General features: G+C 47.4%; 1 protein-coding gene across 2 annotated transcripts in view; it reads right to left on the bottom strand.

The window, feature by feature from the left end:
• Slc9a8 (solute carrier family 9 member A8) overlaps positions 1 to 16,951 on the bottom strand; it is a 56,057-nt gene that overhangs the window by 20,789 nt on the left and 18,317 nt on the right. For both annotated transcript variants that reach the window (XR_006151323.1, XM_042702193.1), the window contains exons 5-7: positions 12,593 to 12,676; positions 6,237 to 6,338; positions 5,003 to 5,037 (exon numbers count right to left, since the gene is read on the bottom strand). Coding sequence is in view for 1 of the 2 variants with exons in the window: in XM_042702193.1 (XP_042558127.1) it covers positions 5,003 to 5,037; positions 6,237 to 6,338; positions 12,593 to 12,676 (221 nt within the window). In the remaining variant the exon portion in view is untranslated. The remainder of the gene's footprint in view (positions 1 to 5,002; positions 5,038 to 6,236; positions 6,339 to 12,592; positions 12,677 to 16,951) is intronic.

Below are 16,951 nucleotides of genomic sequence, written 5' to 3'. Positions count from 1 at the left end.
GTTCCAGCTGTGAGCCTGGGGCCCAAGCTTGGACTGTGAAGACCATCAGCAATGTTGGGCCAGGTCATTAGTGACAGGTGGTCCTCAGTCAGGGAAGGCTGGGTGGGGTGAGGAGAACTGCTTCATGGGGTGAGAGCTGGGCTGAGACCAGCACACGGAAGGGGAAAAGTGCTCAACACTGGGCCCTGAAGGCACCCTGCCAAGCCCCCGCCCTGGGAACACTTCATCCTACATACTATGAAACAATCTTCTACTTAAACTGGCTTGTGTAGGTGTGAGCACAGAAAGCAGTGACGTACTTTGGCACAGAGGCTGTGGTATCCTTGGCCGGAATCAAGATCAGGAACCACAAGCACTGGAGCTGACGCTTGGGGCGAGGGGTGGGCAGGGGAAGGTGTGTGTGGGAGCAGACAGCAGGACCGGGACAGCTGAGGCAGCGGGCGGCGTGGCCCTCTACGGAGCCGCTCACCTCATCTTGTTGCCTGAAACGTCCCCTCAGTGTAAATCACATTAGCTCTCGCTAGGAATCTATATTGGGGGAGTATTTCTGATTTTGGACAGGAGGAACCTGACCAATCAGCTTCCCGAGTCCTCAACAGGCCTGTGTCTCAGGGTCACTCAGCTTGGCCAGCCGTGGTGCCATTCCCGCCTTCCTCATTTTAAAAAGCCAAAAGTCTCTGGGCACAAGTGGCTCAAGCCTGTTATCCTAACTACTCAGGAGACTGGAATCTGAATATCTTGGTTCAAAGCCAGCTCAGGTAGAAAAGTTTAACTCCAACAAATCAGCAAAAAACTGAAAGTGGAGGTGTGGCTCAAGTGGTAGAATACCAGCCTTAAGTGAAAAGCCAAGCAAGAATACAAGGCCAAGTTAAAGCCCCAGTACTGGTGCATGTATGCATGCATGCACGGAAACATACATACACACACACACACACACACACACACACACACACACACACACACACACACACACACACAGAAACTATAGGTTCAAATCAAAAATCTTCCTTTTCCTTTCCTCCTTTTTTTTCCATTGTCAGTACTGGGGCTTGGATTTGAGCCACACTTCTGGCTTTTTGCTGGTTCTCAAACATTTATCTGCCCAAGTTATCTCTAAATTTCAGTCCTCTGATTTCAACTTCCTGAGAAGCTAGGATTATAGATGTGAGCCATAGGAGCTTGGTTCATTTTTTTCTTTTTTCTGATTTTATTTTGTTACTTCAGCAGTACTAAGGCTGAATTCAGGGCTTTGAGCCTCCTCGGCTGGTATCATACCACTGACCCATACCTTAAGTCCTGTTTTTGCTGTATGTTGTTTTCTTTCTTTTTCTTTCCTTTCTTCCTCCTTTCTCTTTCTTCCTCCCTGCCCCCCCTCTTTTTTTCCAGATAGTCAGGCTTCCTGGTACCTGGTCTATGATCACCTAACTTTAGGCTGCTGAGATGCTGCTGCCAAATCTAGCTTCTTTCTGTTGAGACAGAGTCTCTCTCTCTCAGATCTTTCTGCCCAGGTTGGACTGGAACTACTCCTCCTAGTCTCAGCCTCCCACATGGCTTACGGTGGCAGAGACACACCACTGTGTCCAGCTACAGGTTGAGAAGGAGTCTTGAGAACTCTTCTGCCTGAGCTGACCTAGAACTTCAGTCTTCCTGATTCTAGCCTCCCAAGTGGCAAGTATCACAAGGAAAGACTCTGATGTCCAGCTTCTAGTTGAATTGTTTTGTTTTTTAAATATTTTTTATTGTAAAGATACAATTACATGAGTAAGGTAATGAGTACATTTCCTATTGAGCACTGTTACCCCTTTCCTTTGTTTTTCTCCTACCCTGAACTGGTTTTTCGTTTTGTTTTGTTTTGTGCTGATACTAAGGGGCTTGAACTCAGGGCCCAGGCACTCTGTCCCCTACCTTTTTTGCTCAAGGCTGGTGCTCTATCACTTGAGCAAGATCTCCACTTCTAGCTTTTTGGTGGCTAATTGGAGATAAAGAATCTTGTAGAATTTTTTGCCCAATCTGTTTTCAAACCTTGATCTTCAGATCTCAGCCTCCTGAGTAGCTAGGATTACAAGCGTGAGCCACCAGCATCTGGCCCATGTTTTTAGTTTTTTAAACACTTAGTAATGCTAGGCCACAAGTCCATGTGGCAAGTAGGGAGAGGAGCATGGTCACCCTTCAGCAGCAGCAGAGGCCTGTGGCCATGTCCTCCTCCCTCCTCTATTGACAACTCTGCCATCCTGAGGATGTGGATGTGTAGTCTAGAGCGGTCCCTGCCCATAGGACAGTCTCCTTTCAGAAGGAAAGGGAGAGTCTGTCTGCACAAGGCCAGAAAAACATTGCCTAGCTCTGTCCTGCTTGTCTAAGCACAACTTCACAAAAACATATCCAGCACCATCTGCATCTCTTGCCCATTGTCCCCAAACAGTTGCAGTATGAATTCTGTAACACTTTCCTGTACTTTTGATGGGTTGCAGACATTTCTATTTACAGAATATCTAGAAATACCAGGCACCAATTCTGCTTTGGCTCTAGCTCCAGGGGACAGTAATGCCACATTGGCTACTTGTTTTTGTTTTTTTTTTTTGTCAGTTGTGGGCCTGGGTGCTGTCCCTCAGCTCTTCAGCTCAAGGATAGCACTCTACCACTTGAGCCACAGCGCCACTTCTGGCTTTTTCTGTGTATGTGGTGCTGAGGAATTGAACCCAGGGCCTCATGCATGGGAGGCAAGCACCCTACCACTGAGCCACCTTCCCAGCCCGGCTACTTTTTTTTTTTTGTCGGTCATGGGGCTTGAACTCTGGGCTTCGGTGCTATCCCTGCACTCTTCAGCTCAAGGCGAGCGCTCTACAGCTTGAGCCTCAGCACCATTCCCGGTTTACTAGTGGCTAATTGGAGATAAGAGTCTCACAGACTTTCCTGCCCAGGCTGGCTTTGAACCTCAATCCTCAGATCTCAGCCTCCTGAGTAGCTAGGATTACAGGCGTGAGCCACTGGCACCTGGCTTGGCTACTTGGTTTTTTGTTTTGTTTTGTTTTTGTTGGTCGTGGGGCTTGAACTCTGGGCTTGGGAGCTGTCCCTGCGCTCTTTAGCTCAAGGCGAGAGCTCTGCTTGAGTCACAGTGCCACTTCCAGTTTTCTAGTGGTTTATTGGAGATAAGAGTCTCATGGACTTTCCTGCCCAGGCTGGCTTTGAACCCCAATCCCAGATCTCAGCCTCCTGAATAGCTAGGATTATAGGTGTGAGCCACCCGTGCTGGGGGGAGGGGGGGCTACTTGTTTTTATGTCAGGACTTTCTTATAAAAACAGGCAGAGGGTGTGTCTCAGGCACAGGATGTGGACCAGTGTGGTTTGAGTGGGATCAGACTTGTTATCAGAAGAACATTTCTGGGGGAGGGGATGGGAAGGGGAAACAAAGGAGGAGGCAACAATGCCTGATAAGAAATGTACTCATTATCTTGCCCATATAATTGTAACCTTTTTTTTTTTTTTTTTTTGTCGGTCGTGGGGCTTGAACTCTGGGCCTGGGCGCTGTCCCTCAGCTCTTCAGCTCAAGGCGAGCGCTCTACCACTTGAGCTACAGCGCCACTTCCGGTTTTCTGGTGGTTTATTGGAGATAGGAGTCTCACGGTCTCTCCTGCCCGGGCTGGCTTTGAACCGCGATCCTCAGATCTCAGCCTCCTGAGTAGCTAGGATTACAGGCGTGAGCCACCAGCGCCCGGCTAATTGTAACCCTTCTGTATATTATTTTCACAAAAAAGAAGGGCTGGGAAGATGGCTCAGTGGTATAGCGCTTGCTTTGCATGCCTGAGGCCCTGGGTTCGATTCCTCAGCACCACATAAACAAAAAGAAAAAAGCCGGAAGTGGCGCTGTGGCTCAAGTGGTAGAGCGCTAGCCTTGAGCTGAAGAGCTGAGGGTCAGCACCCAGGTCCAGAGTTCAGGCCCCACGACCGGACCCCCCCAAAAAAAAAGAAGAAGAAGAACATTTCCCAGGATGCAGCTAAAGACTGAAGCTCTTGGCAAGGCATGGTGGTACATGCTATAATCAAAGTGCTGGGGGATAGAGTTCAGAGGAAGGAGGACAGAGTTAAAGGTCACCCTGGGCTACACAGGGAGACCTTGTCATGCCTATGGTTCATGTCTGTAATCTTAGCCATTCAGGAGGCTGAGATCCAGAAGATTGTAGTTTGAAGCCAACCTGGAAAGAAATGTCCCTGAGATTCAATCTCCAAAATTACTAGCAAAAAGCCTATTCAGGTGGTAGAGTACCAGCCAAGCAAGCAAGCGGAGCAAGCAAGATTCCCTAAGTTCGAACCCCAGTACCAGACAAGAGAAACAAAAAAGACTAAAGCTCTGGCTACCCCACATGTAGGACTGAGAAAGAATACCCAGCCATACCACAAGATCACAGCAGGTAATGATGGTAGACACAGGAACACACAGCGAGGTGGTATGTGTTCAGGGAGGGCACACTTGGTCTGGGGCTTTTTTAGACCTAGAGCTGGTATCTAGACCCACAGCTCCTAGGATGCTTCTTGTTAAGCCAATTAAGAAAATTTCTGGACTAAATCCTGTAGAGAGCAGCTGCCTGCCCGTACTCACAGGGGCCCTGAAGGTCTAGAGGCCATGTACTACAACAGCCCTCCTCCCACAAGTGAATACCCTCTCATCCTTCAACTCCATCAACAAGAAGCCCACCTTCCATGGTGGTTATAGAGAAGGCTACAGAGTCAGTTGAGGCTGACTCTCAGCATTAACCAGAGGACTATGGTGCAGTATGTGTGGTGTGTGTACATGGGGGAGGAGTTGCTAAACAACATGCTCTGACTAGGGGCTTCCACACTCCCCATCGAATTTGATTCACTTCGGTGCCAAATTAATTCAAGAATGGACTGTACATCAGAACGTGGCAAGCAAAGGGACAAAGGAAGGGCCACACCCTGGAAGCAATGTAAGGAAAACGTCCCAGTCTAAACAGCAGTTGCAAGGGTTACAGTGTGAAGGATTTACCTGTCTGTCATGTTGAGTTTAGAGATTACATCAGCCTGTAAAATAAAACACACAAACACACAGACACAAAAAACCCCTTGGAGAACAGCCAAGAAGATTGAAATGGCATTAGTGCTTTATTAACAACTAATAAGGACATTCATCTTCACTCCCCAAATTGGAAAACTAAAGAAAACCCACATGTTCTAGTGAGAAGTGCATGGCACCATGTGGCCCAGGTATGGGACAGAAGGCTGAAGCTGCAGCCTCCTTCTCTATAGTACATTCTCTTTGATGCTAGAAGCTGAGCAATGAAGAAAGTTGCACGACAGATCTGTCCTGGAGCCGTGGAGGCAGCAGGGAGGCAAATGCCAGCTGGAATGGCTCTGGCCATCAAAAGAACAACATGGCTGCCAAACTAAGAGCTATCTGCTCATCACTGGGTGATGAGCCTCAACTTTCTACCACTGAACTAACAGGAAAAGAAGTGGGCTGTGCAGGGACATGCAGAATGCGAATCTAGACAATACCTTCCTAGTGTTTAGCCCAATCTAAAGGAAATTAACTCACAGTAGAATGTACAGCACCCAACGTGCCACTGCAAATCGTTTCCAAAGGTGGAAAATCCAGAGCTATGAATTCTACAGTGGACGGCTGAGAATTGAGTGATCAGATTCAGAATCGTCGTTCACTGAAAACACTTACTTTATTAAAGAGCAACTTTCAAATCCTGATTCAGTCTACCCAACATCAGAGGTGGGAAACTGACTTGTTTTTAGGTGTTCCAATTTAAGAAAGTATTGGTAGGGCTGGGAAGGTGGCTCAGTGGTAGAGCGCTTGCCTTGCATGCATGAGGCCCTGGGTTCGATTCCTCAGCACCACATAAGCAAAAAGAAAAAAAGCCGGGAAGTGGCGCTGTGGCTCAAGTGGTAGAGTGCTAGCCTCGAGCTGAAGAGCTGAGGGACAGTGCCCAGGCCCAGAGTTCAGGTCCCACGACCAGACCCCCAAAAAAAAGAAAGTATTGGTTTGCAGATAGAATCATGTATTTGGGAAAATAAAGAGGAAAAAGAATAACTCAATTCCAGATAGCACAGTTCTTGGGACACCTAGAACAACGTCTGTTGCTTCTGCCAAGCAGTAGTAGTGAAGGCTGAGAAGAGCTTTCCTCCCAGGAGGGCGCCTACTCCCACCACAAGCCCCACCCACCAGCTTGCACTATAGAATTTCAGTGACTTTCAAAGAGGTTTTTCCTTACCTGACCCAGAAAATAAATTCCTCCACCTACTACAAAAGCAGAGATCGCCGTACCAAAAACAGCAAACAGGGTGATGGAACCAATATTTTGAAAGAAGTTACCCTGTTTGAAAGAGCAGACAGCATAGAAACAAGTTAGAGAAGCTAGCCTAGTCAGCAAAAAGGGCAAAGGCACCCTGACCTCCCAGTGCTGTGGGCTGGACACCTGAGTGCTCCTCTACCCACCCCCACTGTAGTGTGGCAGCGCCTGTTACTCCACTCCCTGCTTCCCTCCCATCCTTGTCTCCCACACCACCTCCCAAGTGTTTCCAGCCCTTTCCCTCCTTTCTCTAATGCTTCCAATATTTCCACTTATATTCAGAATGCAGATAAATCCTAGCCCTGGTCAGGTGGTGGTGGCTCACACCTGTAATCCTAGCCACTCAGGAGGCTGAGATCTGAGGATCACAGTTCAAAGCCAGCCTGGGCAGGAACCTCCATGAGACTCTTTTTTTTTTTTTTTTTTGGGAGGTCCGGTGGTGGGGCCTGAACTCTGGGCCTGGGCGCTGTCCCTCAGCTCTTCAGCTCAAGGCTAGCGCTCTACCACTTGAGCCACAGGCCACTTCTGGCTTTTTTCTTTTTGCTTATGTGGTGCTGAGGAATCGAACCCAGGGCCTCAGGCATGCAAGGCAAGCGCTCTACCACGAGCCACCTTCCCAGCCCCCTCCATGAGACACTTTTATTTTTTTTTTGGGTCCGGTCGTGGGGCCTAAACTCTGGGCCTGGGCGCTGTCCCTCAGCTCTTCAGCTCAAGGCTAGCGCTCTATCACTTGAGCTACAGCGCCACTTCTGGCTTTTTGCTTATGTGGTGCTGAGGAATCGAACCCAGGGCCTCATGCATGCAAGGCAAGCGCTCTACCACTGAGCCACCTTCCCAGCCCCTCCATGAGACTCTTATCTCCAATAAACCACCAGAAAACCGGAAGTGGCGCTGTGGCTCAAGTGGTAGAGCATTCACCTTGAGCTGAAGAGCTGAGGGACAGCACCCAGGCCCAGAGTTCATGCCCCACAACAACATTAACAACAGAAAGAAAGAAAGAAAATAAGAAAGGAAGAAAGAAAATAAGAAGGAAAGAGAAAGAAAGAAAGAAAGAAAGAAAGAAAGAAAGAAAGAAAGAAAGAAAGAAAGAAAGAAAAGAAGAGAAAAGAAAAGAAAAGAAAAGAAAAAAGAAAAGAAAAGAAAGAGAAAATCCGAATCCTGGCTGTACCCAGGAGGCCGCTGAGCTCCTCTGGCAGCTGGCTGTCTGCTTCCCTGAGTTCCAGCCACTTAGGCACGGAGAGTTTACAGGCATGGAGAGTGTCACGGGCATGGAGAGTTTCCATCACTCCTCCTGAGAAAAGCCTTCCTTGATCCTGGTCCCTGAGCAGCCAAGTTCTGCTCTGCTCTCGATGCCCAGCTGCATTTCTCCATTTACCTCTGGAATAGTTAACCAACCCTGTCTCTCCTATGAGGAAAAGGCTCAGCTTTGTACAGCAGTCACTGATACAATGTCCAATGGAAGATGCCCAATACACAGATACTGCAGGAATCCACCTGTGCTTCACAGCTGATCATGGTCCAAAAATTGTACAATTACACTCTCTTCTTCCTGCTGTCCAGGTCTTTAAAGTACTCCTATCTTTTTTAATCACTATCATCATCAAAAATATCCTATACAAATAGCACAGAGATACCACCCAAGCTTCCCCAGGATTAGGACATAGGCTCATTAGAATCTCTATGGGCTCCACTCAGGAACCACCATCAAAGGGCCTGGATGACCCTGGGTTGGTGGTGTGGAAGAGAATGAGTCTTTTGCTCAGAAACTATCAGGCCACCAAGAGCCTGTGTGCAAGCTCACTTCCCAGGAGCCTGTGTGCAAGCTCAATTCCCAGGAGCCTGTGTGCAAGCTCACTTCCCAGGAGCCTGTGTGCAAGCTCACTTCCAAGGAGAGAGCGTCCTGACACCCCCAGGCAGCCTGCTGAGTCACTGCCTGTGGGAGACTGCGTGCACTAGGGCCAGCTGGCCAAGACTGACCCAGCTGCCCTTGGGTCTTCAGCTGATGCCTATGCTGGCACATCAATCTCCAGGGCACAGAGAATTTTAAAACCTCTTAAGGCAAACATAGTGACATGTCTTAGTTCTTTCTACATAAAGTACTTTCATCTATGAGTTTTTCTTGGCAGATAGCAGCCTTATTTTTTTTTATTTTTATTTTTTTGCCAGTCGTGGGGCCTGAACTCTGGGCCTGGGCACTGTCCCTCAGCTCTTCAGCTCAAGGCTAGCGCTCTACCACTTTGAGCCACAGCACCACTTCCAGCTTTTTCCGCTTATGTGGTGCTGAGGAATCGAACCCAGGGCCTCATACATACAAGGCAAGCACTCTACCACTGAGCCACTTTCCCAGTCCCAGCAGCCTTATTTTTTAAGTTTAAAAATAGACTTGATCACTCAGTTTTGATCTGTTTATAGGGATCTAACTGTGGTAGAGTTAGTTAATCTGGATGCAGAGATCTACACAAATTCTAGCCATCCCATTAACAAATTGTCCCACAAAGCCAAGTGTTTCCCTCTGACATGATTAGCACCCAGTTCCTTACAGGACATTTTTTGAGAATGGATAACTGCCTGCTTAGTGTATATCTGCTGAAGGTAATTTCACTGAAGCGTATTCCAAGTGCAGGTTCCCATTGACAAACTGTCATTTTATCCAGACACTGAAGGCTCATACCTGTAATCCTACCTACTCAGGAAGTCAAGATCTAAGGATCATAGTTTAAAGCTAGCCTGGGCAGGAAAGACCATGAGACTCTTATTTCCAATTAACCATCAAAAAGCTGGAAGTGGGGCTGGGAAGCTGGCTTAGTGGTAGAGAGGAAAAAGGTAAGCAAGAACATGAGGCCCTGAATTCAAATCCCAACACACACACACACACACACGTACATACACACACAAAATCTACCTTTTGACCCTTTCTTTGGATGGATACAACTTATTGGAAAGCTAGGTGCCTGTGATGCCTGTATCCTACCTACTCAGGGGACTGAGATCTGAGGATCACAGTTCCAAGCCAGCTCAAGCACAAAAGTCTGTGAGACTCTTATCTTCAATTAACTACTCAGAAAAAGCCAAAAGTGGCGCTATGGCTCAAGTAGCACCAAGAGACTCAACGACAGTAGCCAGGCCCTGAGTTCAAGCTCCAGAACTGTCAAAAATAAGTAATAAAAATTAGATTGAGAGCTGGAAAGGTGGCTCAGTGGTAGAGTTCTTGCCTTGCATGCATGAGGCCCTGGGTTCGATTCCTCAGCACCACATAAGCAAAAAGAAAAAAGCCGGAAGTGGCGCTGTGGCTCAAGTGGTAGAGCGCTAGCCTTGAGCTGAAGAGCTGAGGGACAGCGCCCAGGCCCAGAGTTCAGGCCCCACGACCGGACCCAAAAAGAAAAAAAAGAAAAAAAAAAAAGCAACACTGGAAAAAAGAGTTTTGGATTTTCTTCTTTTGCGCTTGTGCTGGGGCTTGAACTAAAGGCCTGGGTGGTGTCCCTCAGCTCTTTTGCTGAAGGCTAGGACTCTACCACTTTGGGCCACAGCTCCACTTCTAGTGGACATCAGTAGCTCACGCCTATAATCCTATCTACTCAGGAGGCTGAGATCTGAGGATCGCTATTCAAAGTCAGCCCGTAGAAAAGTCTGAGACTCTTATCTCCAATTAACCACCAGAAAACTGGAAGTGGCACTATGGCTCAAGTGGTAGAGCACTTACCTTGAACTGAAGAGCTGAGGGACAGCACCCAGGCCCAGAGTTCAAGCCCTACAACTGACCAAAAAATAAAAAACAAAGAACAACCACCCCACCTCCCATCCCTCCCGGCCGCGCCCTTCCCCCCTCCCCCCATCCTCAGATCTCAGATTCTGAGTAGCTAGGATTACAGGTGTGACCCTCTGGCACCCGGTTGTGGTTTTCTTTTTAATTTTGTATACTAACAAGGAGCCTGCAGGGGGCAGCACTTGATCAGAATCACATTTCCTGGGCTCCAAAAGTGCATGCTCTTCCTCTCCAATGGTTGCTCTTTTTAGTCCTTCCAACATCACATTAAAAATCACATTCACAAAATACTTGCTCCATTACTACTGTAAACTGAACCTATTTATTTTACTTTGTTTTATTTTATTTGCTGATCCTAGAGCTTGAATCTGTGCCTAGGTGCTGTCCCTGAGCGCCTCTGGCTCAAGGCTAGCACTATACCACTTGAGCCACAACACCAATTCTGGCTTTTTCTGTGATTAATTGGGGATAAGTGTCTCATGGACTTTCCTGCCTGAGCTGGCTTTGAACCACGATCTTTAGTAGCTGATCTGAGTAGCTAGGATCTGAGTAGCTAGGAATACAGGAGTGAGAAAATGTCACCTGGCTGAAATTAGTTAATTTTAAAAATGATTATTCTCTTTAAGTGCCTTTAAAGAAAATTCACACAAAGCTGGGCACCCATGGCTCACGCCTGTAATCCTAGCTACTCAGGAGGCTGAGATCTAAGGATCACGGTTCAAAGCTAGCCCAGGCAGGAAAGTATGTGAGACTCTTATTTCCAATAAACCACTAGAAAACTGGAAGTGGCGCTGTGGCTCAAGTGGTAGAGTGCTTGCCTTGAGCTGAAGAGCGCAGGGAGAGTGCCCAGGCCCAGAGTTCAAGCCCCATGACCAACAAAAACGAAAAAAGAAAAGAAAAGAAAATTCACACAGAGTCAAGCGGAAAAAGTCAGAGAATGTGATGTTAGGAAAACGAACCCTCAAATATGTATTTTAATGTTTTTGTTTCTTTCATGCATGTGTTTCTAACGCATTTATAAGATTATTTCTTTGTTGCTTTGTATGTCCCTCCCCCACAGTGTAACCCCGGCTTTCACTATATTTGATGTCAGTATAACATGTGGAGGAGACGGGGACAAACAAGTCGTTTAAGGATTCAAGTGGACCTGTTGCAACAATGAGAAGTACAAAATGTCATGTCAAAACCAGCTTTACAATGTCGGTTGGGGGGGGAGGGGGGAGGCTGGGAAGGGAGGTGAAGGGTAAACAAAGGAGGAGGCTGCAATGCTTGGTAAGAAATGTATGCATTATCCTGCCCATGTAATTGTAACCCCTCTGTACAGTATGTTCTCAAATAAAATAAAATTAAATTAAAAAAAAAAAATTCACACAGAGGCTGGGAATGTGGCTTGGTGGAGTGCTTGCCTAGCATACATGAAGCCCTAGGTTCAATTCCTCAGTACCACATAAACAGAAAAAGCTGGAAGTGGCCCTATGACTTAAGTAGTAAGAGTGCTAGCCTTGAACAAAAGAAGTTCAGGGACAAAGCCCAGGCCTTGAGTTCAAGCCCCAGAAGAAAGAAGGAAGGAAGGAAGGAAGGAAGGAAGGAAGGAAGGAAGGAAGGAAGGAAGGAAGGAAGGAAGGAAGGATGGAAGGAAGGAAGGAAGGAAGGGAGGGAGGGAGGGAGGGAGGGAGGGAGGGGGGGAGGGAGGGAGGGAAGGAGGGAGGGAGAGAGGGAGGGAGAGAGGGAGGGAGGGAGGGAAAGGAAGGGAGGGAGGGAAAGGAAAGGAGGGAGGGAAAGGAAGGGAGGGAGGGAGGGAGGGAAGGAAGGAAAAGAAAAAAAAGAAAGAAAATTCACGCAGAAAGGTAAACCAGGCACATAAGCAAATTTAAAAGCAGCAGCTCTAGCCTGGTAGGAAGTGTGATGGGGGACTGGAGGTCAGAAGACAGCAAGCAGCAGGGCCAGGACAAAGCAGAGCCTAAGCAGAGCCTATGATGTTATTGGCCAGCCTTCCATCCAGGACGCAGAAACAGGGCAGACCAACTGTGGAATGAGGTGTACAGGCCAGAAGAGCTGGAAGCCTAGGGAAGGATGGGACCCCAGCCTGGTAAAGCCAGTGTCAGAGAGAGGGAGAGACTAGGGATAATGGGGGCTATCAGGACAGTGCCCAGGACAGGGCACTGAGAAGAGAGACAAGGAAGGGAGGAAGGGTCCAGGAAGGCAGAAGGCCTCTCAGGGTAAACTGAGAGGCGGTGCCTCAGGAACATGTATGTGTCCCTCTGGCTGCAAGCCCAATCTGTTCCTTAATATGTTTGGCCCACTTTGGCCATCTTTCCTGGTGCAGCGCCCTTCAATGGACATGCAAGCTCAATAGGTCAAACCACCTGACACCATGGGAGCAGACAATCAATCCAGCGTATCGGTGCTCTCCGAAAGCTCGAAGGCACAAAGTTATCAGTGCTAAATGAACAGCCTAATTCTTAAGGTTCATGCTTTGCAGACAGAAGAGAAACCACTCAGACCTGCATCTTACCTTGTGTAAGGAGTACCCAGACTCAAAGATGATAGGCGGAAGCAAAAGGAGAAAAAACATGTTTGGACGGAACATTTCTTCCTCCTATAAATACAAGGTGCATATTTTTAGAAGCAAGGATTTTGTTGTTGTTGTTCTTGTCATGCTGGTCCTGAGGCTTGAACTCAAGGCTTGGACACTATCCCTGAACTTTTTTTTTTTTTTTTGGATCCGGTTGTGGGCCTGAACTCTGGGCCTGAGCGCTGTCCCTCAGCTCTTCAGCTCAAGGCTAGTGCTCTACCACTTGAGCCACAGTGCCACTTCCGGCTTTTTTTTTCTGCTTATGTGGTGCTGAGGAATTGAACCCAGGGCCTCATGCATGCAAGGCAAGCGCTCTACCACTGAGCCACCTTCCCAGCCCCACCCTGAACTTTTTTTTATTCAAAGCTAGCGCTCTTCTACTTGAGCCACAGCATCACTTCTGACTTTTTCTGAGTAGTTAATTGGAGATAGAGAGTCTCACAGACTTTCCTGCTAGGGCTTGCTGCAAACCCCGATCCTTAGATCTCAGCCTCCAGAGTAGGTATGATAACAGGGATTAGCTCATAGTACCCAGCATTAAGCATAGGATTTTTACAACTAAGAAATCAATTCACCAGTAAAGAGCTGAAACAATTTTTCTCTTGAGGCCTGACTCAGCACAAATGACTGATAATAAAACCAAGCAGACACACCTTCTGCCCCCCAAATTAAACTGCATCTAAAATACAGGCCAAGTGATTCCAAAGGGTGACCGCATGAGGGTGGCATGGCCTGTGTGTATATACCCCCAAGTCAGTGTACTTAGTAGTGAGCAACTCATTTCAACATAGAAAATTTCAATCCATGAACCACAGTTGAAAAACCAAATCTACAAGCTGGAGCCTTCTAGGAAAAATGGTTTGTTCTTCCCAGCACTCAGGAAGCAGAGACAGGATTTTGAATTTGAGGCCAGCCTGAGCTACACAGCAAGACTCTTTAAAAACAGAAACCAGCCTGCCTACCAAGTAGCTCAGCCAGAAACAAGCAGCTCAGCCACACTCCTATGTCAGACTGTGCTGTGACTGGGGAAGTGGCCATGACTCCCTGGCCAGGCTTTCAGACTTGACCGTGAAGTAACATTAGGCTAGGCAATCTAGAATACAGTCGTCATTGGGGAAGAAACAGTCAAAATTTCATTTTCTACACCTAAGGTCCTCAAGCCTACATGAAGGCAATCTGTCATACTAGGCTATATAATACTGCAGTCAAACCCCCTTTCCTATATTTCCTGTCACATCCTGATAGCCAGATTTCTGATCAGAATCCTATCCATAACATATTCTTACTAATGTTCATCTGTTATCATAAAGACTGAGATAGTATTCAAAAAAAGGTGTCAAAGTCAGGTCCCGGTGGCTCACATCTGTAATCCTAGCTACTCAGGCTGAGATCTGAGGATAGCGGTTCAAAGCCAGCCCAGGCAGGAAAGTCTGTGAAATTCATCTCTGATAAACCACTAGAAAACAGGAAGTGGCGTTGTAGCTCAAGTGGTAGAGCACTCACCTTGAGCTGAAGAGCTGAGGGACAGTGCCCAGGCCCAGAGTTCAAGCCCCACGAACGACCAAAAAAAACAAAACAAAACAAAAACGAAGAAGAAGGGGGTCATGCCCACTACCACAATCTAAAAGAAGCAGAGAATGGCGCCTTTCTGACATTTGGATATCCAACCTTGCCCTTAAAACTAGTTTTTTGGGGTTTTTTTGCCTTTTAATACGTTTTTTTATTTTAAAAATACTGTAAAGAGGGGTTACAGTTACATGAGTAAGGAAATGAGTACATATCCTATCAAGGATTGTTACTTCCTCCTTTGTTTTCCTCTACTATCCCTTCTTTCCTCACCTCCCCAACTCTTCCCTCCTTCCCCCCAAAAAGGTGTATAGTTTATTTTCCGCATAGTGTTTCTTTTTTTTTTTTTTTAATTTTATTGTCACAGTGATGTAGAGCGGGGTTACAGTTACATAGAAGTTTTTTTTTGTTTTTGAGCCTGTCCTGGGGCTTGAACTCAGGTGCCGTTCCTGTTTTTTTTTTGCTCAAGGACAGTGCTCTACCACTTCCATAACAGCTTCATTTCCAGGTTTTTTTTGGTGCTTAAATGGAGATAAGGGTCTCATGAACTTTCTTGCCTGGGCCAGCTTTGAACCATCCTCAGATCTGAGTAGCTAGGATTACTGACATGAACCACCTGTGCCTTCTACATTTTTTTTTTTCTGTCGGTTGTGGGGCTTGATCTCTGGGCCTGGGCGCTGTTCCTCAGCTCTTCAGCTCAAGGCAAGTGCTCAACCACTTGAGCTACAGCGCCACTTCAGGTTTCCTAGTGGTTTATTGGAGATAGGAGTCTCACGGTCTTCCTGCCCAGGCTGGCTTTGAACTGAGATCCTCAGATCTCAGCCTCCTGAGTAGCTAGGATGACAGGTGTGAGCTACCAGCACCCGGCTACATTTTTTTTTTTTTTCAGTTGTGGAACCTGAACTCTGGGCCTGGGTCCTGTCCCTCAGCTCTTCAGCTCAAGGCTAGCGCTCTACCACTTGAGCCACAGCGTCACTTCCGGTTTTTTTCTTTTTGCTTATGTGGTGCTGAGGAATTGAACCCAGGGCCTCAGGCATGCAAGGCAAGCGCTCTACCACTGAGCCAACTTCCCAGCGTCCCCACAATTTTTTTTTTGTGCTAGTCTTGGGGCTTGAACGGCTTGGGTACTGTCCCTGACTTTTTGTGCTTAAGGATAGTGCTCTACCATTTGAGACATAGCTCCAATTCTAGGGTGTTTTGTGGGATTTTTTTGTTTGTTTTTTGGCAGTTGTTTGGATATAAAAATTTCATAGACTTTCCTGCCTGGGCTGGCTTCAAATCTCCATCCTCCGATCTCAGCTTCCTGAGTAGCTAGGATTATAGATGTGAGCCACTAGCTCCCAGCTATAAAGTATTTATTTAAAACTGAAGTGGAGACCTGGGCACTGGTGGCTCATGCCTTAATCCTAGCTACTCAAGAGGCTGAGATTTGAGGATTGCTGTTCAAAGCCAGCTGGGCAGGAAAGTCCATGAAATTCCATTCCAATGAATCACCAGAAAACTGGAAGTGATGTTGTAGCTTAAATTGGTAGAGTGCTAGCATTGAACTGAAGAGCTGAGGGACAGCACCCGAGCCCAGAGTTCAAGCCCCATGACCAACAAAAAAAACTGAAGTAGAAGTGTGGCTCAAGTGGTACAGGGCTTGCATTAAGCAAAAGAAACTCAGGGAAAGCACCCAGCCCCTGGGTTCCAGCCCTAGGGTGGACATCCCCTCTCCCTCCGCCCACAAAACTGCTAAAAATAGCCAGGCACAGGGGCTCATATCTGGAATCCTAGCTGCTTGGGAGGATCAAGATGAATAGCCTGGGAAAAAGTTCATGAGATCTATCTCAACCAGTAAAAGCTGGGTGTGGTGATATGCACCTGTCATTTCTGCAGGAAGTATGAATCAGAAGATGGTGGTCTAAACTATCCCAAATATAAATGCAAGACCCTATGTGAAAAATAACTAAAGCAAAAAAGGTCTGGGGGCATGGCTCAAGTTTTAGAACACCTACCTAACAAGCAGATGACAGTACAGGTGGGAAGTGGGCCAGAGAGGACAATCTTCACCGAAGGAAATACTTTACTGTTTCCCTGCAGGAAACACCCTGAACATGCAGTTTCTGGACTGGTATCCTGCTTCTGGCTCAACTCCACAGCTGCCTGCTCCCCAGGACACCACCCCCATCAGGCCTAGGAAGCTCGCCTGGCTTGGCCTGGCCTGAGGTCAGTGACTGCTGCCAGGGCTCTTTAAGTATTTAATCCCTCTCCTTCACACAGCCCACTCAGCTGTCTACATTGACAAATGATCTATTGTTTTATCCTGGAAAGGAACACACACTGGGAAATAAATCTTCTCACCCTGAAGCAGGTGAAATGAAAAGACTGCCTCCTCTCCCTTCTCAGCACCTAGAGCAGAGGCACAAAGGCCGAGGTTTCCCATGGCACTGTCATCGCCTAACCTGACCACTGCTGGGCTGTTGAGAGTTTCTGTTTTTTCCAAGAGAACCTAGAAGTCAGATCTTTTTTTTTTTTTGGGTCCGGTCGTGGGGCCTGAACTCTGGGCCTGGGTGCTGTCCCTCAGCTCTTCAGCTCAAGGCTAGCACTCTACCACTTGAGCCACAGCGCCACTTCCGGCTTTTTTCTTATGTGGTGCTGAGGAATCGAACCCAGGGCCTCGAGCATGCAAGGCAAGTGCTCTACCATTGAGCCACCTTCCCAGCCCAAAGTCAGATCTTACGTGAAACCCCT

This window comes from Dipodomys spectabilis, unplaced genomic scaffold (assembly GCF_019054845.1).
Source record: "Dipodomys spectabilis isolate Male_0828 unplaced genomic scaffold, ASM1905484v1 ptg000317l, whole genome shotgun sequence".
Lineage (NCBI taxonomy): Eukaryota > Metazoa > Chordata > Mammalia > Rodentia > Heteromyidae > Dipodomys > Dipodomys spectabilis.
The sequence above is the reverse complement of the archived record's forward strand: the minus strand, read 5'-3'. Positions and strand labels throughout refer to the sequence as shown.